Source organism: Sesamum indicum, linkage group LG6 (assembly GCF_026168435.1).
Source record: "Sesamum indicum cultivar Baizhima isolate 11 linkage group LG6, ASM2616843v1, whole genome shotgun sequence".
Lineage (NCBI taxonomy): Eukaryota > Viridiplantae > Streptophyta > Magnoliopsida > Lamiales > Pedaliaceae > Sesamum > Sesamum indicum.
Window position 1 is genome coordinate 22,725,851 of NC_142662.1, and position 22,436 is coordinate 22,748,286.

At 33.8% G+C, this 22,436-nt stretch overlaps 3 protein-coding genes and 1 long non-coding RNA gene across 8 annotated transcripts; 3 read left to right on the plus strand and 1 right to left on the minus strand.

Annotated features, from left to right (window-relative positions):
* Positions 1-220: 220 nt before the first annotated feature.
* Positions 221-4,916, minus strand: LOC105163787 (bacterial hemolysin-like protein). 3 transcript variants are annotated; one of them, XM_011082251.3, is made up of 9 exons: positions 4,784-4,916; positions 4,224-4,305; positions 4,030-4,109; positions 3,028-3,130; positions 2,751-2,907; positions 2,057-2,185; positions 1,722-1,808; positions 1,042-1,086; positions 221-578 (listed from the first exon to the last, which is right to left on the minus strand). In XM_011082251.3, the coding sequence occupies exons 1-9, from the start codon at positions 4,842-4,844 to the stop codon at positions 372-374; spliced, it is 951 nt and encodes a 316-aa protein (XP_011080553.1). In that variant the 5' UTR covers positions 4,845-4,916; the 3' UTR covers positions 221-371. The 3 variants fall into 3 exon arrangements, with proteins under 3 accessions (XP_011080553.1, XP_011080552.1, XP_011080554.1); XM_011082250.3 differs by having other exon boundaries at positions 4,733-4,910; XM_011082252.3 differs by having other exon boundaries at positions 4,235-4,305; positions 4,733-4,908.
* Positions 4,917-7,154: 2,238 nt separating this feature from the next.
* PSAL (photosystem I subunit l) lies at positions 7,155-8,216 on the plus strand. The gene is made up of 2 exons (XM_011082248.3): positions 7,155-7,428; positions 7,606-8,216. The coding sequence occupies exons 1-2, from the start codon at positions 7,258-7,260 to the stop codon at positions 8,095-8,097; spliced, it is 663 nt and encodes a 220-aa protein (XP_011080550.1). The 5' UTR covers positions 7,155-7,257; the 3' UTR covers positions 8,098-8,216.
* Positions 8,217-8,935: 719 nt separating this feature from the next.
* On the plus strand, positions 8,936-12,532 carry LOC105163785 (alpha/beta-Hydrolases superfamily protein). The gene is made up of 13 exons (XM_011082247.3): positions 8,936-9,246; positions 9,335-9,389; positions 9,481-9,536; positions 9,691-9,791; positions 9,955-10,024; positions 10,408-10,477; positions 10,607-10,663; positions 10,778-10,845; positions 10,941-11,021; positions 11,328-11,405; positions 11,535-11,690; positions 11,966-12,118; positions 12,306-12,532. The coding sequence occupies exons 1-13, from the start codon at positions 9,115-9,117 to the stop codon at positions 12,387-12,389; spliced, it is 1,161 nt and encodes a 386-aa protein (XP_011080549.1). The 5' UTR covers positions 8,936-9,114; the 3' UTR covers positions 12,390-12,532.
* A 1,633-nt stretch (positions 12,533-14,165) lies between these two features.
* LOC105163784 (uncharacterized) lies at positions 14,166-19,802 on the plus strand. 3 transcript variants are annotated; one of them, XR_016066173.1, is made up of 15 exons: positions 14,166-14,465; positions 14,664-14,792; positions 15,045-15,101; positions 15,242-15,340; positions 15,814-15,894; positions 15,977-16,095; positions 16,197-16,298; positions 17,274-17,390; positions 17,488-17,556; positions 17,674-17,740; positions 18,127-18,180; positions 18,263-18,352; positions 18,869-18,931; positions 19,019-19,057; positions 19,457-19,802. It is a non-coding gene; the product is annotated as an uncharacterized LOC105163784 (long non-coding RNA). The 3 variants fall into 3 exon arrangements; XR_016066172.1 differs by having other exon boundaries at positions 14,166-14,461; XR_016066171.1 differs by having other exon boundaries at positions 14,166-14,373.
* Positions 19,803-22,436: the final 2,634 nt, after the last annotated feature.

Below are 22,436 nucleotides of genomic sequence, written 5' to 3' on the forward strand. Positions count from 1 at the left end.
CTGTTAGTATTTTTATCCAATTAGATAAAATGTGGGATAGAACCGAATTGAAGGATTAGGTTGCCCTCACAGGCCTTGAAAACGGCCCCTAATAATACACTTGCTCTGCCAAACTCTCACAGACTCTTTTGGGGCCATTGACAGCCAACATTTTAATGTTAGCAGATACTTGCAATAATCCGATAAAACTCCACTCAAACAACTCGTTATAGAACGATGATTTTCAGAAAATAAGTTCCATTGAGACTTTTCTGCAAACTCACCCGTTTCACCTACTTTTCCTAAGTTTAAAATCATCCCGTTAGAGCAAATGCAGTTTGCCCGTACGTTGTGCCATATACGAAAGCCAGACTTGCATATTGACCACTTTGTCATATTGCTGGCTGTATGCTTTGTGTACCCCTATGCAATTTAGCTATATCTGCCTTAGCAGCTGAGAGATCTGGATCTTTTGCAGCAGTTCGGCTGAAGCAAGCAAGAAATTCTTTGTTTCCATCAGCCCCCTTCAAGGGAGATTCGATCCAGCCTTTGCACTCAAATCCGAAATCTTGTACACCATTTATGATCTTTGCGAGTACCTAAAATGCCCACGAACACAACAGTAGAGTTTTAGTGATTTTTAGTTGCTTTCTTGCCATTCCTAAGCAGGCCAACAGTGAAACTAGTAGAATGAGACCTTCATTGTTAATGCAAAATGGTTCATTCAATGAGGCATAGAAGGTATTAGGTAAGATATACCTATCCAAACTCCAAATGAAGTGAAAAGAACAGGAGAGAGATCTACAAACAAATAAAGTATGGGAGCAGAATGCAAACTTAAACAAGTTTAGTATATAAAGCATTACAACTAATGTAACAAAACTCCAATCTTTTAGTCAGCCAACCTCGAGGTTTATTTTTGTATCGCACTTATCGGATACAACTTACTGTTGTTCTTAATAGCAAAAATGCGAAACTTTTGTCTTCACACAAAACCATCAAACAAATATTACATAAATACAGCATATGGAATCATAATAAATAGGGTAAGTAAACTCTTACCTCCTGATGCACTAAGGGATCTCTAACAATGCCACCGCCTCCCACCTGAAGGAAAATGCATACTATTTAGTTTCAGCACTAAATTTACATCATGAACAAATTTGTCTAAAACACGGTACACCCAAGTGGCTTAGCCATCTTTCAGACAAAACCTACCAAGCCAAAAATAACAGATTGAACCTTTCCAAGCACTAACATATATACATCCAAAATTCTGTGTATACTGATAAGAGCTCGCATGAAATGATGTATGCTAATGTTATTGGTAACTAAGGACCAGGACTTCAGTTTTCAGTAGAATAAGCTATCAATGACTCAATACTACTTTTTTAACATTGGCTTTGTCATTATTGCAACTACTTTATTAGGGAGCTCAACTATGATTTGTCAACCTTCCCACCAGCTACCAAATGATCCAACTTGGAAGAAAGCTTGAAATAGCTGGCGTACTGAATCGATTCTTTTATATTGGTAACAAGCTGATGAGACCCTCATATGTGATTAAAAGACTATCATTAACTTTTGCAAAGCCATTTGATTTTGCATTAGCTTTTGGGAGTATGACAGTTTCATAATTACATTCCCTTTAGTATTTATCTGAATATAACCTGATCTAATAATCAGAAACCGGGAACATAAGAAGTACCAAAGCAAGCAGGATAATTGATACTTATACATACTTGTGATCTGTGAGCCTCAAATTGAGGTTTAATCAGAGTAACTAATGTCGCGTCATCCTTCATCACACTAACAACAGCAGGCATGACCTGCAAATTCAAACGTCGAAAAAGCAAAGGCAAAACAAAGTTACTGTGCACTGAAAAGTAAAGGAGCATGTTGGATGAAGATGAGAGATCAATAAGACCAGTTATATTGCCAGTTTGATTTTTTCCTTTGAAGCAAGAAAGGGATAAACAATGGAATGCAATTTTATACAGGAGATGTAAAAGAAATGACTGGGTGGAGGCACAACAGTTAACAGGCAAAAATGCAAGAGTTGCCACCAGTAGCTTACCATTAGTATGGAAATAAAGGAAAGGTCCAAAGTAGCTAGATCAACCTTCTGTGGGAGTTCAGACAGATATCTTAAGTTTGTCCGTTCAATGACCTTTACATGATCATGTCGACGTATTTTGTCAGCAACCTAAACAGAAACAAGAATCCTATGCTAATTAGATGATCATGGCATGCAAGCATGCAAGATAACGCAAAGTTAGAGATATTGAAGATCACTCCTAAAAACTGATGTCTTGAGTCATCTTCACTTTTATTAGCAGCTTTTATGCAATTTATTATGTAAAGAAGTACATAATTGAGTCTTAAATGTCACGAAAACATATGTTCTCTCAACAGTTTTTCTGGATTCCAAATACTATTATAGCACAGGCGATGATGGTTCTCTAAGTAGGCGTTTGTAAATGTTATATTTACTTTATCTAGCCTGTGATGAATATGAAAGACCTTGCCTGAAAATACGCAAAATTTACTGTTGGTAGCACAATACCAAAATAAACTGTCTATTTCATTAGCTTAAATCTGATGAAATTCAGCATCTTCAAGAAGGCCTAAGGCTTGCTAGGAATTATTTATTACGAATGATAGTTGGACAGCCGATTTGTCATCTCACTTATGATGAAATAGTAGATCTATTGGTTAAAAAAGGAAACAATTAAGACAGCCTCTTAAAAGATTAAATTCTGAAGTCATACCTGTCCATAGCCCACATCAACACCATAGACAAATGAAGCACCATGCTGAAGCAAGCAATCTGTAAATCCTCCGGTAGAGAGTCCTGAATCAAGAGCCACTTTTCCAGTAACATCAATCTCTAGTTGTTCAAGGGCAGCCTCTAACTTATGTCCTGCTCTGGATTATATATTGACAGAAAAGTAAAGAATGGTCATGTTGATACAGAAATGATTACTGAAATGCCACTCAAAATAGATACAGACATAGTCACATGGGCTGTTTCAAGAGAGTAATCACCTACATACATATTTCGGAACTTCAGCCTTGATCTCCACTACAGATTTATCAGAAACGGGAGTTCCACATTTGTTTACTACTTTTCCATCAACAAACACTTTGCCTGAGAAATAAAATACAATAGCAGAAATAGGGGTTAAGCATGGAGCATGTGAGCAACAATCAGGTTCCATCATCAGATATGTTCACAACTCCACACCAAAGAGGCAATGCAAGAAGTAAATCAGCAAATTTCAAACTTCAAACAAGGAAAACCAGAGACGCTACGTCCATTATGGGTAGAACCTTAAAGGCATTAGCATTTACTATTAAGCAAGGACCTAGAGTGTGTGAGCTGAGGTAGATAACAGCAAAGAAACCGCTGAATTTTCTTATACCAAAAATGTGTTCTAAGACTCCAATTCCCAGTATGTCGGCATGTACTTGTCCAAATTATTGCAATGTAGTGGCCTCCTTAGCTTTATTATATAAATTCATCAGTTTCTAACAACTAATAGCAAATATCTGATGAGTATTGATGGCACATTTATCAATGGGTCAATGGTCTCAGGCACATAAGAAGTATTCAATAATAAGCACAGAGTGGTAGTTTGGACAGGCAAAACGTGTCCAAACAAAACAGTTGACTTTTTCGCTATGATGAAATTTAAAACACGAAATAAGAGGAAAATTTTTAACATTCTGCAGCCAGAATGAGCAAGGGGTTCGTTCTCAAACACCCTTTCTTGAATGAAAGGCAAAGAGTATGAGGATGTAAGTTCAGCAACTACTATTGCATTATTAGAATTTGATGCACTAGTACAAAAATATGATATTTAACATTCTTTTCAAATCACACATACTATGGACACTCAGGTTTTTAATATGTCCTATGAACATATGAGTTTGAACTAAAAACAAACCAAAGTCCTCGAATGAATTCCAAGTATCTGCACTTATACACGTAGAAAAGAGTTATCATAATGTCCATGAAGCATGGAAATTCATAGCTCAAGAGCCTACCCTGAGTGATCCATGACTGTATGAACGTTCGACTATATTGCTGAAATCTTTCAAGACATACTTCATCTAGTCTCCTTTTCCTGAAAAATCAAGCATGTTGTAAGCAATACAATAAGATAGCATTCACGGTATTAAGACATTGCTCATTCTATAAAAAAGAAGAGCAAAACAGAGGTGGAAAACGTTGCAACTACTTCCTCTGTACTTTAATCTTCTCCGAACTGGAAGCAGCAAAACACCTGACAGGCTGATGCATTGGGGCCTCGGCCCACCTTGCTGATCAACAGTAGTAGAAACAATCAAATCCATAACCAACAAATTCAGAAGAAATTAAGTATCAACAAATGTATGTGAATGACACACCGAATCACAGACACATACACAAAAACATATAGAAAACACACATGCTCGACCTAGCAGACGTCTCAAAGACACCATAAACAGATGATTCTGAGGTGAAATTCAGCAAGATTAAAACTTTCGAGCACTTTAATACTCGGGCAACAATATTCCACAAGTTTAACAAGAGCTAACTTGCCAATTCCGTCAATCAAGACCACCCACTTCAGGTATTCGTGTATTATAAATCCCAACAAAAAATTTCAACAAAAATTGCATGAATAGCAAAAGACCTACAATTCTTGCTTTTCCATGTATCTTTTTCTCTACCATATCATCAACACTGAAGAAAAGAAAATGTTACCGTATAGCATGGGGGATTTAGAAGAGAAGAGTGTGAAATCATTGCCGTAACTGGAAATAGAGGCGCCCAAAAAGCGCGACATGGGGACTTTCAGAATCTGTTGCAGTGCCATTTTGCATTACATTTCTGGGTTGTGAATCATGAGCAAAAACCCCTTCAAGCAGATATTATTCCGACAGACATGAACGAAAGAATAGGTTTTGTGCTTTTTTGGGCAGGATTGAGAGCCCAATTGTATTATGGGCTAGGCCCAATTATAGTTTCCATTTTGTAAGGAGTGTGGATTATTAATCGAAAATTCTAATTCAAATCAGATTTGATCAACGATCATATTATAATTGTAGAATATTTAAAATGAGTTTGAATTAATGGGTTACAAAGATTTAATTATAAATGGCTCGAGTTGGGTCGATTATATCTACTTTTTTATTTTTAATATTCACAGAATTTAAAATTTTTAGATAATAATAAGATGACAATATTTTTAATACAACTTATAATATAATATATCAAAAATTTATCTTTTAAATATAAAATAAAAAGTTTTTAAAGTATTAAAAAATACTGTATTTTTCAGAACAAATCATGAGATAAATAATTGTACAATCAATTTCTCCATGATTCTTTATAAAATTGAATTATGAATTTACAACCGCAATAATAATAGTACATGTTGGTTCATTATAAATTATTATTATATATTGATATTTGATATGCTCATTGAAATTTATAATATCATTATATATTGTAAGTTTGTTAAAAAAAAAAAAAAATGATCACATATGAATTGCAAGTTCTGACTATATCATAAAATTCTTCACTTTTCTTTAATTTGTTTCTCATTAATTCAAAAAATAATAATCTGCTAAATGTAAAATAGTTAGTAATATATAGTATAATTAATTCGATGAACTTAAAATCCATCACCAGCCCATATACATCATCAATCCACTTAAAATCCATCACCAACCCATATAGGACTTATAATGCATTATGATTATAATTTATAGTAATATCTTTCATCAATTATATTATATTAGTAAAATTATTTTCGATAAACTAATAAACTAATTTTATTGAATTACACTGCCACACATAAAGCCGTCTAAGTTATGAGATTTTATCTAAAGATTGCTAGCATGTCGTTATTTTTTATAGTAAAAAATGGATAAAGGTGGACCGTAAGCCAAAACGACCTTTATCGGGCTTGTAAACAACTCCTTGTGTGATGGGATTGTGGTATAGATTAATGCATGATAATATAAGGAATAGGTGGTGATTGTTTAATAATCTTCTATCACATTTTTTTGTTACAGATTGATATTAGGCCCGCGTTTGTATTATATGGTTAAGGATTTTTTATTATACTATCGTGTCATATCCAGATAATATATGAATAAGTGTATTATATGGCGAAGAATCATTTATTACACACTCGTGTCACATGGAGTACTGATGTCGCATTTGCATGTATTATATGCGGGGATTACATGTATTTTTGGTCCCGTAATGTAGGTTATTTAGTGTTTTCCTTTTAAATTCTAGAATAATATTTTCGTCTTGTATTAATTTTTGCAATTTCAGTCCCTTTTAACTTCATAGGTTAATTTTCCATTAGCGAGAAGGGTGAACTTTTGTGAGAAAAAGATTGAAATTGCAAACATTAAAAAGAATATAAATCAAAATGTTACCATCTAAAGTTAAAGAATAAAAATATCAAAAAACTTGAATGCGATACTAAAAATGGATTCAATTTGCATCTGCAATCTACTTTTAAGTTATAATATTATAATATTATATCTTATAATTTAAAAGAGTATTTATATACTATGGATTAATATAAGGGTAAATTACAATGAACTCTGCTGAAATTTATCATATTACGAATACCTCCCTCGTTATTTGAAAAATTACAAATACCCTTTGATGTTTTGATGAAATTATGTAATCCTTAAATTGAGGTATGAAATTGTCAACTTTATTCTTATTGTATCTTTTAGTTTTTTTAAAAAAATAAAAACTTATAAAAAATCGAACGAAGTAGATGAAATTTTTTTAAAAATTATAAAAGAATAATCCACTTAATCTTAAAAAAAATTTAAAAAAATAAAATAACATTATAATTTTTAATCCACAAGGACATTTTAGTCAATTCACCATAAAACTAAATATAAACCTAATGACCGTTAACATCAGAAGGGTATTGATAATTTTTCAACAACGAAGAGGTATCATAATTATACTAAATTGCAGGAAAGATCGTTGTAATTTAATTTACCCTTAATATAATTGACACGAAAATATATGATAAAAAGATTGAGAACAATTCAACCCAAATGTGGATAAGGGATAAGGTAAGAGAAAGAAGCCACCCAATGAAAACCATTCCTGTCCAACACATCACAGCTGAGAACCACAAATTCATCAGCAAAAGATATCATTTTTGCTCACTCAGAATACAGATTTTGAGCAGGTAGCTATAAGCAGCTGTGGGGCTTTCTTCTATCAGCCAAAACTTGCAGAAAATGGCAGCGGCTGCTTCCACCATGGCCAGCCACCTCAAGACCAACTTCGCTTCCTCATTCACCAGAGCACTCGCCACCCCCAGAGGCATCTCCGGCGCTCCATTCAGAGTCTTGCCCTCCACCTCGAGGAGGACCTCTTCCTTCACCATCAAGGCTGTCCAGTCCGACAAGGTATACTATATATATTTACTACATGGAAGGTGTTCTTGAATCTTGCATTCATCCAAGGTTATTACAACTAGGAAAACTGACCAATTCAAGAATCATCCAGTTTTTCACACTATCCTATGTTTGTTACAATGTAGAAGGATCATAACTATTAGCTCTAATCTCATCCCTTTATTGCAGCCTACTTTCCAAGTCATTCAGCCCATCAATGGTGATCCATTCATCGGAAGTCTCGAGACCCCAGTCACATCGAGCCCTTTGATCGCCTGGTACCTATCCAACCTCCCGGCCTACCGGACGGCTGTCAACCCTCTTCTCCGGGGGGTGGAGGTGGGGCTGGCCCATGGCTTCCTCCTCGTCGGGCCGTTCGTGAAGGCAGGCCCCCTCAGGAACACCCCCTATGCAGGTGGAGCGGGGTCCCTGGCTGCAGCAGGCCTGGTTGTGATCCTTAGCATTTGCTTGACGATTTATGGGATCGCATCATTCAAGGAAGGCGAGCCATCGACTGCGCCGTCATTGACGTTGACTGGGAGGAAGAAGCAGCCTGATCAGCTGCAAACCGCTGATGGATGGGCTAAGTTCACCGGCGGGTTCTTCTTTGGTGGGATTTCTGGTGTTGTTTGGGCTTATTTCCTGCTTTATGTTCTTGACCTTCCTTACTATGTGAAGTAGAGGGGAGTTTTGAGTTTATGTGTAATTATTATTGAGGAAGGAGAAATGGAAGTTCAGGATGTTGTATATTTCAAGATTAAGTGCTTTGATGTATGAAATTTCTTTAGCTTGAGTTGATACACTTATTTCTTGATGAAATTTATATGTTGAGTGGATTCTACCTGGCGTTTGTATACAATCAATCACACGACAAGTATATGAATAACTGCAATGTGATTAGTTTGGTGCAGCCAAACCTGATTCAGAAAAAGAACATGAATTGTTCAGATAAGCTGGATTCTTGGTTTTGACAAACTTCAATTATGAATTTATGACAAATCTTGCGTGCAAATGAGACCAGCTCTTTGTTGCTAGTTTCCTAATTTGAAATCCCTTATCTATTCTATCTAAACAACAGTTTCAGGCGTAGTTGTGATATTATTTTTATAGTTTGTGAATGAAAATTACCATGATGGCTCAACAAACTAAGAATGACTGTAAATTGAAGAATGGCAAAAGATTTTGAGTACAATCCATTTTGCATGAACTATGAACAAAAAATTTCACATAGTGAGTGAACCACAAACTTAACATTTGTGTTTTTTCGTCGGGCACGCGCGTGCACACACATATATTGTATTACAAAAGAGTTCAGATGGCTCTGGCTTAATGGCTTTAGTCACCACGACGGATCATGAGATGGCTCTAATACCATAGATTGCTTACAAATTACCACCAATTTAGTTGTCACATCGACAGAAAGAATCAACCACATAATTATTGGATTTCTTACCAATTGATGCAACGAGGGTCGTCCTCATGTTGGTTTACTAAATAAATGAGATGAAAATGGCAAAAGAAAAGGGAAAAACTTCAATGCCAAGAATGCTTTGTTGTGAAATTTAAGTGACAAATGAGAACCAGAAAAACCCTATCTCTAATATGATACCAACTTTAGTCCCAATTTTTATTAGGAAGTAGGAAGCAACTGTCATAACTGTCACTGTATTTGGAAGAACACTCTCCCTTCCAATTTCAATGGCACTTTGCAGTTTCTCTGCTTCAATTTCATTGCGCAAACATCATCATCCTCTCATATCAACCCTTCCAACCCTCCCCAGAAAGAAAAATTTCCTACGCACCTGCCGATCAAGCAGTGAACCCAATGAGGTCTGAATTTTTTTCTTTTTTTTCTCTGATTGTTTTTCAAATGGGGTTTTGGATTCGATGTTGGTATTTGAAAATGGTGATGATTCAGGATTATTTTTTGGATGCTCCAGTTTCAGTTGGAGATGGGTTTTCTTTCAGTGGAGGTAGGAACTGGGGATTTCTATGCTTTTGGGAAATAGGGCTTCATTTGTACGGTTCTTTTGAAATGAAGTGTGTTCTTGTTTTCTTGGATAGGGAAATATTCAGATGAGCCAAGCCCTGCTGATGAATGGTTCAAGCAAGGAAAGATTGTAAGTTTCTTGGAACTCTGTTTTGTTCTGTTGAAAGAAAAGATTGTAAGTTTCTTGGAACTCTGTTTTGTTCTGTTGAAAGAAACTATGTTTATGTGCAATTCTCAAATTTTGAGTATTTTGGAGGGTTGATGTTCTGTGTTTACACATTAAGGTGAAAGCACACCCTGTTGGTGGCACTGGTGAGAAGGCGAAGGATCCGATTTTTGGACTTGCTATGGCGGGTTCTTCGCAGGCCTCGACTGATCTGTTTAGGTAATTGATTTAGAACAACTTTGAAGAATTATGAGGGTTGTTGAGGGCTACAAGTGTAGGATTAATTGTTATGATGGATTACCGATGAACAGTATTATACAGATATTGAGGATGGATTATTTGCAGGGATTACCAATTGAAACGTGCTCATTTTGTGCAATAGATGGTTTTGCGTTGAAAGTGGAAGCTCTGCCAATCCTCCGGTTGTTCTAATTCATGGTTTTCCATCTCAGGTTTGTTTGTTCATGTTTTTGTACCTAAACAATTAATGTATAAGAATCTCAATGGCTGTTGAGATTAGCTTAAAAAGAATTACATCATTACATGCTTTCGACACTTATAAGCAATTAATATCTTAAAGAAAAAAGCACATTGGTGAAGTCTAAAGTTTTAGAAATAGCTTCCACCTACGGATCGACATCGTAATTTTTCTTCGTTGCATCAGATTTGCTAACATGTTACTGGTGGATCCTCAGTTTCTATTGGTTAGGTTGTATTTAGTTTTAATGTCATCGACTATCTAAGATGAGCATCACAGGTTTTTTTCCAGTCTGTTTTCAGATGTTTAATGAGAAGAACCTGATAATATTCTTCTTGCTTGTTACTTTTGTTATAGGCATATTCATATCGCAAAGTTCTACCAATTCTCTCTAAGAATAATCATGCTATTGCTTTTGATTGGCTAGGTAAGCTTAATTCCTACTGTTGATAGAATTTATAGTTATTCCAAAGCAGCTTCCGTTTCCTGAGTTATCATTCAGTATTACCTGCCAAGATTCGAGTTAGCACTATCTAGTTTTCCACTTTTCTTGCAGGATTTGGATTTTCAGACAAGCCTCAACCGAAGTACGGATTTGACTACACTTTGAAAGGTATGTGCATATGAACTTAAGAAAAGAATATTACGACATAAGCTTCAGTTACCATGTTATTTCAAATTGCAATGGAGTAATTTCACTTCTTAAAAGTGTCATTTTGGCTCTCAGAATATGTGGAGTCCTTGGAATCTGTCATCAGTGAGTTCTCAAAGGATAAGGTTACTCTTGTTGTCCAGGTATTACGTCATTTCATATTTGGATATAAACATGTAAAATATTAAGGAATGATTCTCATAGCCCTTCGTCGTGTTATTGTTGCCATTCTTCTCAGGGATATTTTGCACCTGTTGTTGTCAAATATGCTAAAGATCATCAGGAAAAGCTTAATGATCTCATTCTACTCAATCCTCCAGTAAGATCAGCTAAAAACTTTATTACCATGCTGTTCAACCCTTCTCCGTTTTCCCTTTTACGCTCTCACTATTCGATTTGCAAATGCCGAAAAAAGAAAAAAGAAGTGGCGGGGATGGCATATATTGCATCCGTAGATTGGTTTGATCAATCCTTATTCACCTACACATTTCCATTCTTTTAGAACTACACTTAAAATTGTTAATTAAGTGAAGCATGATTATCCCTTATGTGTTCAGAATTTCTAGGTCCAAAAGTGAATTTAGCAACTTAAATCTGAAATTCTCCTCTCTTTTGTTTGCTAAAGCTGACAGCAAAACATGCCAACCTCCCATCAACGCTTTCTATATTCAGCAACTTTTTGTTGGGAGAAATTTTTTCTCAGGTGGGTTGATCAAAAACTATCATTTATAATTATGAAATCGTTGAAATTAAAACATCTTTTTTTCTTTCTTTCTTTTTCTTTCTCCACTTTGTTGTTCTGATCTTTATTTTATTACCTCTTCAAAATCAGGATCCTTTAAGAGCCAGTGATAAAGCCTTGACAAGCTGTGGCCCTTATAAGATAAAGGAAGACGTTGCAATGGTTTATAGAAGACCATACCTCTCCTCCGGTTCTGCTGGTTTCGCTCTCAATGCAATTAGTAGGTCGATGAAAAAGGAACTAAAGGTGCAATCTCTTTGCTAATTCATTTTCTTCCGTTTTCAGCCTACGTTTCCAGTTAACGCTTCACGCACTACCATTTCTTCAAGGGTGAAATTGAATTCGTCAGAGTTCTTTGGATGCATGTGAATTTGTTATTCTATATTATTCACTACTTGCTTATATTCAGAAACACGTGTTTTCTCCTGTGTTTGAACTCCTAATTCTTCTGTAACCAACATCCACTTTATTTGAAAAACTTGAGTGCTTATTTGCTTGATATCATTCTGTTTATTTCGTAGGGATTTGTTGAAGAGATGAGAAGAACACTTACGGATGAGAATTGGAAAGTCCAAACAACTGTTTGCTGGGGTCAAAGAGACCGCTGGCTGAGCTTTGAAGGTGTCGAAGATTTCTGCAAACAATCCAACCTTCAACTGATCACACTTCCAATGGTAATTTTATGTTCTGAAGACGATGCGTTTGACCTTGTTACACATTATAGTTGGAAGAGTTGTGAAGAATTCTGCTAACATATTCTACAACAATCTGATCTGTTAATAGTATACTCGTCTTGCGTATGATAGACGAGCTTTTCATAATTTGTGGTTGAAAAGATCCATTCTGCTGGTATGTTTTCAGGCTGGGCATCATGTGCAGGAGGATTGCAGCGAGGAAGTAGGGAACTTGATTGCTGGAATCGTAAGCAAAAGAAGGCGTATATGATACTATTCCGCGAATGCTATGTGATTTTCAGGCATCAAATTTAGTACATATCAATGATGGCGAGCACGAAAATGCAAGTAAAACCATTTGTACCATCTTCTTTCAAGTTGGACACAAATTGCAGCTTCTCATTCCCAGTTCAATATGCTCCCAGGAATGAGTTACTTTTCAGTTGTCGGATTTGGGGTGTTTGGGTGAACTTATAAACTTTTTAACATATTTTATTAAACGTCGAAAAGTGTTTGATAATTCTTTTTTCAAAATGAGCTTATTAGATCTCGAGGCTTCTTTTAAAAAGTAAGAATTCCTCAACGTGTTTTAAATTTTTAACAAACTCCGTCAATTTTGATTGTATATTAATTACAAAGTTGTTGTGGCTAACATCCTATAAATTGTGTAATATTATTCTATTTAGATACTTTAATAACTTGTTTTTAAAAGATGATTTGGAGGGTTTTCGGGTGAGTTTATAGGCTAGTTAAAGTATCTTATAGGATGATTTGAGCTTATAAGATGTTATAAAATATTTGTTAAATTTAATAGAAAAATAATTTATAAGTTCTAAAAATAGGATGTTACGAGCTTATAAACTCTTTAAAGAAAAGTAAGGAGTCGTTAACTTATTTTTAAAATCTTATTAACAATTTTTTTTTAAATTACTAATCTCTTATAATAAGATTTAAAAAATTCATGCAAACACTTTACGAACCTATTTTAAAATAAGATTTAATATCTTATAAGTTTAGGAAAACACCCTCTTAATGTTTTTTAATCTTCAAAAAATATCTTACAATAAGTATAAAGTTTATAAAATAATTTAAATAAATTTAGCCAAAACATCCTCTTAATTGAGAAAATTAAGTAGATCAAGAAGATTTTGACAATCAATTAAAACCTAAGGGGCAATTGTAAAGGGTTCTCCCCTTCCCCCCTAATTTGTGTTTATTTAACTTAATATATATATTTTTTTTGTATAAAAACAATCTCGATGATATTTAGATGAAAGTTTGGAATTATAAATTTTACTCTTAATTATATTTTTTTATTATTTTAAAAAATTGGACGAGGTGGAAGAAAAAAGTTTAAAAATTTTAAAATGATTGTCCATTTAATTCATAAAAAAAATTATTTTTTTTTTTTTGCAAATGAGTAAAATTAAAATATATTTTGATCAATTAACTAGAAAAATATGGATGAAAATCTAACGAATTGAATAGGTTGTTAGACGATTGTTAATATAAAAAAATATGGACGATTTTTTAAACAATGGTGGTATTTATAATTATACTAAATTTCAATAGAGTTTGTTGCGATTTACCCTTCCAAAAGAAATTAAAAAAAATGGATAGTATATAACTATTATTTTTTAATACTTATTTCTTAATTATTTTATATTCTTTTAACAAAAAAAAATCAATTTATCAAAATGACAACCGAAATATGAAATCAAATCAATTAAAATGATTCGACAATATTAAAAATTTTAATTTATTTGGTAAAATTGAACTCTTATAATTTTAAAGGTTATGGGTCCGAACCCTACTTTATATGTGGGATGTTGTTTATACTATATAATGTGTGTTATTTTTACAGTAATAGTAGATGTTGATTAAATTTAATTTATTTGATATTATCAATTAAAATATGATTGTTGCAGTGATTTATATTAGATATTAATATTCCATAAGAGTAATTATAATTGATTTTTTTTTTTTAATAAAAATTAATTTATCTAAATTTCTATTCGATTCTAATAGATTAGCGTTCTACCGGAACACCATTGGACGCGCATTAGAAGCGAGTGGGCGTCTTTCTCTCTCCCTATCCGGTTACGACTCTGGCAACACTTTCTTCTACTTTGCGTCGTCTTCCCAATCTTTTCCTCGTTTTCAAGCAAGATTCCACCACTTCCCACCGTTGACCTCTACATACACAAATACATACAATGCCTACTTATCATGTATACGTCAATCATCTTGAAGTTGTATGTCAAATTTACTCTGCTGAAGTCCTTTATAAGTATTCTTGTCACCCCGCCCATGATCGCTGCTTTTGGATGAAAATTGATACGTGTATGTACGTGGTTTTTCATCAGTGTTTTCTTGTTGGATTATAGCATGAATAGTTCTTCAAATATTTAACTTCTTGCCAAGTTCTGTGGGTGAAACTGTTTGAGTTCAATTTTTATATGTTATATTGCATTTAAGTCGGATTGATGTGTCTTTGATGGTTACTTGAAGAGCCTGGATGAGTGATGATTTTTGGTGGTTTCAGATGGTTACTGATGCAATGATTGAACCCAAAAAGAAGAGATCTTTCATGTGCAGTTGCCTTCCATCGGCAATTCTACTTTCGGCAGTTTTCTTTATAGGGAGTGCTTTTTTTGTCACTGATTACAAGCAGGTATTTCTGCTTATCTTTGGTCTTGACGATTGTGAAGTTGTGTATGCTCATTGGTGGGACGTTAGAAGTACTTATTCACTTTCCCACTTGAGGATTTGAGTTCAGTGTAATTCTCAGTTTGTTGTGCTGTGTGCTTATTTAGCACTGGTAGTCATGTCAAGAGTTGATATTTTAGGCAAAACAGTACTGTTTGATTGTGGTCACTATGATTTTTAACTAAGTTGAATTGTTCTCGGACCCCTTTACCTGCAGAGGTTTTTGGGATGTAATCTTTACCCAGTCAAGGCTGCAAAATCCAAGATCTGTGAGGTTTGTATAGAATTTCAGCAATTATGTGTGTGTATCTTGAAGTGGTGGTTTTTCTAGTGTTTTATGTGGAAGTTTATAGCATCAGTTCTTTGCATGTATGAGATAATGCTTTACTCTGTACCTTGGTGTTCTTCATCTAGAATGAGTGCAGGCCTGATGGAACTGAAACACTGCCTAGAGGTATTGTTTCTAGAACTACTGATTTAGAGATGCGATCACTCTGGGGCCCTCCTAAGAAGGTACTGATATTCTCTTATTTTATGATGATATTGGTTCTTTAAGCCAGTGCATTTGAACAGAATTGGAAAGATATGGTTGGAAGACCATTTACTTTGGCCAGTATTATGTCCCGGATAATATCTGCTTGAAAAAGTGCCACATTACTAGGATTTGATGAAGATCCTTTTTTATACCAAAATTTGCTCCTAGCTGTTTAGATCTGCTAAAAGAATGTGATCTGATGACCAATTTTTGTATTCATTTTTGAAAAGTTTGACCTTGGATCGCCAACATCTTATCTTTCCCTGACATGGAACTTAAATTTATCAATAGTTATACGGGCTAACACACAAATTCAATTTCAGCATTCTAGTATAATATGCTGAATGTACTCCAATTTTCTGTTTGGAATTATATAATATTTCAGTGTCTACTAAATTACATTTGATTCATCTGACCCATGTCTTCTTTTCTGTTTCCATTCCCACACTAGAAGTTGAAGTCACCAACGAACTTATTGGCTATTGCAGTTGGAATAAAGCAAAAGCAAAATGTAAATGAAATTGTCAAAAAGGTAAGACAATAAAAACCACACAAGCTTCGGTTGTTTAAACATATTTCCTTGGTTTGAATATTTACTACATCTGATTTTTCAGTTTCCACTGACTGATTTTGCCATCATGCTTTTTCACTATGATGGCAATGTCGATGGTTGGAGAAATTTAGAATGGAGCAACAGTGTCATACATGTTTCTGCCATTAACCAAACTAAATGGTATTAGTTCTTCATCACTAGTGTAGAGTTTGCTCTTTTATGTTAGAAACATTTTGAGATATCTCATGCGTTTGGCTTTCATGTCTCTGTTTTTCACTTAGGTGGTTTGCCAAGCGGTTCTTACATCCAGATGTTGTTGCACAATATGACTATATTTTCCTTTGGGATGAAGATCTTGGAGTTGAAAATTTTCATGCTGGAAGGTAAATCCACCTGATATCTCTCAGTGTATGAACATGTAATATAGAATGTTATTTTCACAAGACTGTGGAACGAGCAATGTTAAATTTAAGATAATTTCACTGCACCAAGGTTCTTTTTCCCCTTTTCTTTGACCTCATTTCTTACCACATTAGGCTCGTAACCTCATTCTTGTAACACTAGATGCTTCATGGATGAATGTCAGATCTTGCAGCTTTTCTCATTAGGTTTCTGTTTAAAAGTTGTTGCATTAATCTACAACCATACATCATTTTTGTTCTACCTCTCTCAGTATTTTCCTACTTGAACCTGACATTTGCATTTCAGCTAATCATATCAACATGAATGGTGATTCTTGACAGGCCAGGAACTTCCGTTTTGGTCTTCTGTAATTTATCTACCACTATGTGCCAACAGTACCCAACTAAACATAATACTTTTATAACAGCCAAGAAATTTTTTTCCACCAACTTCAGCTCCTTGTATGAAATTTTCAGAATTACTGAAATTGTGCTAAATATTTGTGTCTTAAATTGATGAATACTCATCAGTGTGGCTATGGTGCCAACTACACCTAAATATTAGGAAGTTATCACATAACGAATGAAACTCCATATTTCCCATAAAAGGACTTACTTTGACCTATATGATCTGGTAGATAGGGACTCTCAATCTTTTAATCTATGCAATTGCATAAAATGACAATTATATGTTGATTAATTGCTGAAGGTTATGATGTAGTGCAATCACTATTTGAGTCCTCATTCTGAAAACAGAGCATAAGAGTCCTTGTCTTAGTAGTTGGTGGAGACACTACCTACTGTTTAAGATTTTCGTGCAATCTCACTTATGTTTTGATGATGTTATGGACATGGAAGTGATAAGGAAGACTGATAAACATATGTATTAAAGTTTGCATCTATACATTAATTAGATTTAGAAATATACAACTAACTGATTGTTTTGTTCTAATGCAGATATCTATCAATTATTAAAGAAGAGGGACTTCAGATATCACAGCCAGCAATAGATGCTGACAAATCTGAGGTGCATTACAAACTTACTGCACGGGAAACAAGTTCTAAAGTACACCGGTACCCTACTTTTGAACTTTGAGATTTGCACTAGACAACAGCAGTAGTATTTATTATTAGTCTGAGTTTCCTCTCTGCTTATTTTATGTGCTCACAGGAGGGCTATCAACTTACGCGGTCCAGGAAGGAGGTGTTATGAAAATAGTATGGAACCTCCATGTACAGGGTAAGTTTACTTGCTTATGCAGAGAAACAAGTGGGACGATGGTACTTCGTTTTGTCATAAATGCACGTTATATGATTTTACAATTTATGTGACATCAAAATTTTGTACATAACCCAGGTTTGTTGAGATGATGGCTCCAGTTTTCTCAAGGGCATCATGGCGTTGCGCATGGTACATGATTCAGGTTTGGGATTACACACTTGTATTATTGAATGGATCAATATTTATTTTGTTTTGAGTACCGATCACAGAAAAAGAAGGAAATTAAACACAAGACACAAATTTTACATGGTTCAGAATGCTCCTCTGTAGTGGTCGCTCAAGTTAGGATAGAATTTTGTACAATTCTTACAGACTGTCATTCATTAACTATTTGTACTACGAAACTGTAATTGTTTTATAAATTTAGAAACGTGCCCATGGCAATAACATGTATGATGAAAAAAATTGTGATAGCTGGGTCAAAGAGTATTATCGCATTAGACTACATATGTCAACAATAATATCACAAAGGCATTTCGTATTCATAGCTTGTGTTGAACATTCTGATCTTTGTAATGTTTATAACAGAATGACCTCGTCCATGCATGGGGCTTGGATTTTCAGCTTGGTTACTGCGCACAGGTTTGCCATTTTCATGACGCAGTATCCTTTGGCTGTATTCTTTCTGAAAGTATGTTAACATATTGAAATACATTTATGATAGGGAAATAGGACCACAAATATCGGCATTGTTGACTCTGAGTATGTAATTCACTTGGGGCTTCCGACACTTGGAGGTTCAGCAGGCAGTAAGGTAAATGGATTAAACCATCATTTAATTTCTTTCCGTGTCTCAGATTTTTTCCAAATTCCGTACTTAATTACTGGATATAAAGGAAAAAAATTTGTTAACAATTTCAATAACGCAGAAGATTAAGCATGTTCAGGCTTAAGAAAATAAAAAATCTGATCATTTTGCATAGTTAAGAAAACTGAACCCCAGCAAAAATACGTGTTTCAGCATCTCAAAAGTAACCAGAAACTCTCTGAAGCCTCGATATATTATACAGAAGTGGTAAACCGTCTAAGGAGGACTATTTTACTGACGGACTATGTGTCTTAATGAGATGTTTGAGGAAAAGCTTATAAGTTTTCAAGTTAATTTTTTTTTTAAGGAATTAGATATGTTAACGCGATGATCATCCTTTATATTTGCTGATAATTTGGCTCCTTTTCAACCTTGTTCACTAATAAATTACTTCCTTCTAAATATGACCACCTGTATTCCTATGGTTCATATTCCTTGAATTCTGGTTTCTGTCCTATGCAGACAAACGGTGAAGTCGGAAAGCAATCTTCGTCAAATGAAAAGTTGCCTAATGCAGGGAAAATGGTATCCATCAAACCCTGATTGATTTATTATTACATTTTTTGTCGAGAGTACAAACCAGCCTTTTCAAATGGTACGATGAACTTGTAGGTGGCATCTAAACTGGAGCAATCAGAAGATAGAAATGCTGTAAGATCCGTTCACTTTTAATACTTACATTGCTTTTGCTATGACAAAACCTCTTTCGTCTGCGCATTATCTACATCATACGTTCTGTTTCTTCACATATCTCCTGTTTTTTCTTCTTCCCTTGCTATCATTTACCGCTGTGTCACATCCTCAGCTTCACCTGCTCATAAGCATACGAGTTCTCTCTTTCTTCATTGTTTTTTACATGTCCCGTATTGAGTGTTTGCAACTCAGACTCGATTTGGCTAATTAATGCTCGAGTTTGAACTGAAACTCGAAAATCCAAGCCTCTTTGGCGCCACCATTATCTAGTCTAATTCCAGATAACGAAACCACCCCGGCCTTAGGCTTGAAGAATCTCCTTATAGGATGATTGAAGTTGTTTTATTCTTATCTCAGGTGCGGAAAGAGTCCTTCATCGAATTAGACAACTTCAAGAATCGATGGAGGAAAGCTGTGAGAGAAGACAAATGCTGGGTAGATCCACTTCAGCAGCAGCATCCGAAGCAGAGCTGATCATAGTACCTATACTCTCTTGATATACAGTTAAATCTCAAGAAATATACGTATAAGAAATTTACACTTGATTCTGTCAAATAGGTTCTTGGTACAGACTGAGATGATTTTTTCTCCAAGATGATGGAAATAGATACCAGCAGAACAGCTTCCGAACATCATATACCCTCTCCCATGTACATCATCTGTTTATGACACAGAAAAATTGAACTGTTATTATTTTTGCTTAGCTCTAAATGATTAATTAGGGTAAATGGCAATTTACCTCTTGTGATATTGAAAATTAGCAAATTATCCTCCTATGAAAAATTATGGTAATTTATCCGTCTGTACTTTTAAAATGAAGCAATTTACCTCCCTGTGTAAGGAGTTAAATTGCTTCATTTTAAAAAACATAGGGAGGTAAATTGTTGTATTTTAAAAAATACAGGGAGATAAATTGTTATTTATTTTTTCATACAAGGATAATTTGCTGATCTGCAATATCACAGGGGTTGCTTACATTTTTCTCTGCTTAATTATAATTAAAAGAAATTAGTAATTTGAGTAATTCACATTTGTGAAGATTAAATATTAATAACTAAATTAGCATAATAAAAACACAAAGTAATTTAAACATAAAAGTGATTATTCATTTTTTTGTCTTAAAATTATATTATATCTTAGTAGTGCTTTTAGATAAAGTTGAGAGTTATATCTTGATTTCTCAAATATTTAATTTTCTAAAGAAAGAAAAAGTATTTTATTCATTTTTTAGCAAAATCATCGAATAATAAATTATTATTTTAGTAATGTTCACCTCACCGTATTGAGGCTACAATCTATATAATTATTTTATATATAAAAAGAATATTTGTAATTTTTCAAACAATTAGAGGTATTCGTAATGCCCCACACATTGAAGATGGGTCCTAAAGAAGAAACAAGTACGTCAGTCTAATCGAGTTCCTCCCATACTAAAACCTTTTGACGCTCAAGTTAGTTAGGTTCGAGATAGAAATATGCGATCTTGAGATATAAATAAGGTAGAAAGCAATGAATGTATCTTACCATAATTGCTTCAGGTTCAGTCATTGATAGTGCCTACATATACGAAATAGATTGGGCCACATGATGTCATCCTAGCGACCCTTGTCCATAATGCTGTGGTGGGAGATCAGCTTGCTCATATGGATACGGGTTTCAGATCTCAAACCCTACCCGGACATATGGCCCGCAGGTCCCCTCAATTTTTTGGGTTTTTTTTAACTTCAAATAAGGGATTTTTTTGTCTTTTTCTTGAAGAAGAAGTAATACCCTCATCAATAAGATTGAAAGATTAACAAGTAAGTGAAAAGTATGATCTATGGATAGGATAAGCAGACGGCCGCGTGGAAACTAATTTGTATATATAAATCGAAATTGAATTAAACTCCAAAATCAGGACTACCAGCAAATTTGCTAAAATCAAAGATCCGACCATTCAAGAATTTACTGGACTTAAGACCCGTCCCCCAAACAAGAGACCCAACGGGTTAAACCCGATAGATTCGGATTTGAAATTTTCATAATACTAATACTGTATATATATATATATATATATATATATAAATAATTCTATCATAATAAGTTTATATATATGAGATAATAATATATATAAAATAATTGAAAGGAGCCTTTTTTGATAATATATATATGTTCTAGGCTTATAATATTGAAAATCTTAAAATATATGTCTTACCTATATGTACATTAAAACATCTCTAAACTATTCATATTTTTATTTTAACTTATTAAAACATTAATTTTGTGTATTATATATAATTATAAATAAAATAAACACAATTTTTTCCTAACATATATATATATATATGTATTTTATATAAATCATTATTATCTCTAATTATAAATGTTCAGGCGTCTGTTGAACGATGTTTTCGGGCTCATTCATTTGAAGTGCAGTCGTTTTTGATTGTTCCACCCCTTGTGGCAATGCTTGATGTGTATAATATTATATTTTGTCCAATGTTTAATAATTTCCGCATGCGCATGAAACGATAATATTTTAGAGTTCCCTATTGTGAAGTTCGATCGTTTTGCTTGTTTTGTTGATACTCCAATTCTACAGTAATACAGGGCTAAAAATGTCAATGTCCCTTTAAATTATAAAATTAAAATTATTATTTAATCAGATCATATGTAAGCCACATGTAATTTTCCAGTCGAATTAATCAGAAAAGGATTAAAAATTATCGAAAATTATAAAGTTATAAGACTAAATTACGAAAATTAATTCATATAAGACCAAAATTACATACTAAACTTATAATTTTCTCATAGTATAAAATTATCCAAAAATGTTTTAAAGAATTTGTGGGTAGAACTTTTAAACACATCATCAAGATAATATTTCTTGTTTTGGTCAAATTGTTGAATAATCTTTACCCATCTTTCCTTCCTCCATAAAGTGCGGATGTAACTAATAATATTTTAATAATTCCTTGAGGAATAGAAAAAATAATAATAATAATAATAATTGAATAAACTCTGCAAATTAATTAGGATTTAATCATTTCCGAGTAGCTTTTTCCTTTGGTCAGAGTTGATGTATTGTAAAGTTACAATACTCCATATTTTTGTACAATTTAAATTTATATTATTTTTGTTTAATTATATGAAAAATAACAAAAAATAAAATAAGTAACTAACACTAGTATAAAAAAAATATAATTTTGTACTACGGTTAATTTTCATAGTAAAAAAAAAAAATCGTGGTAAATACAAATTAATCACCGTTTCGCAACGACTATTGGCTGTTGTTTCTGCAAGTGTAAGCAAAATATTAGCCATGGCCAAATCATGACGGATTAATTGTGACAAAAAT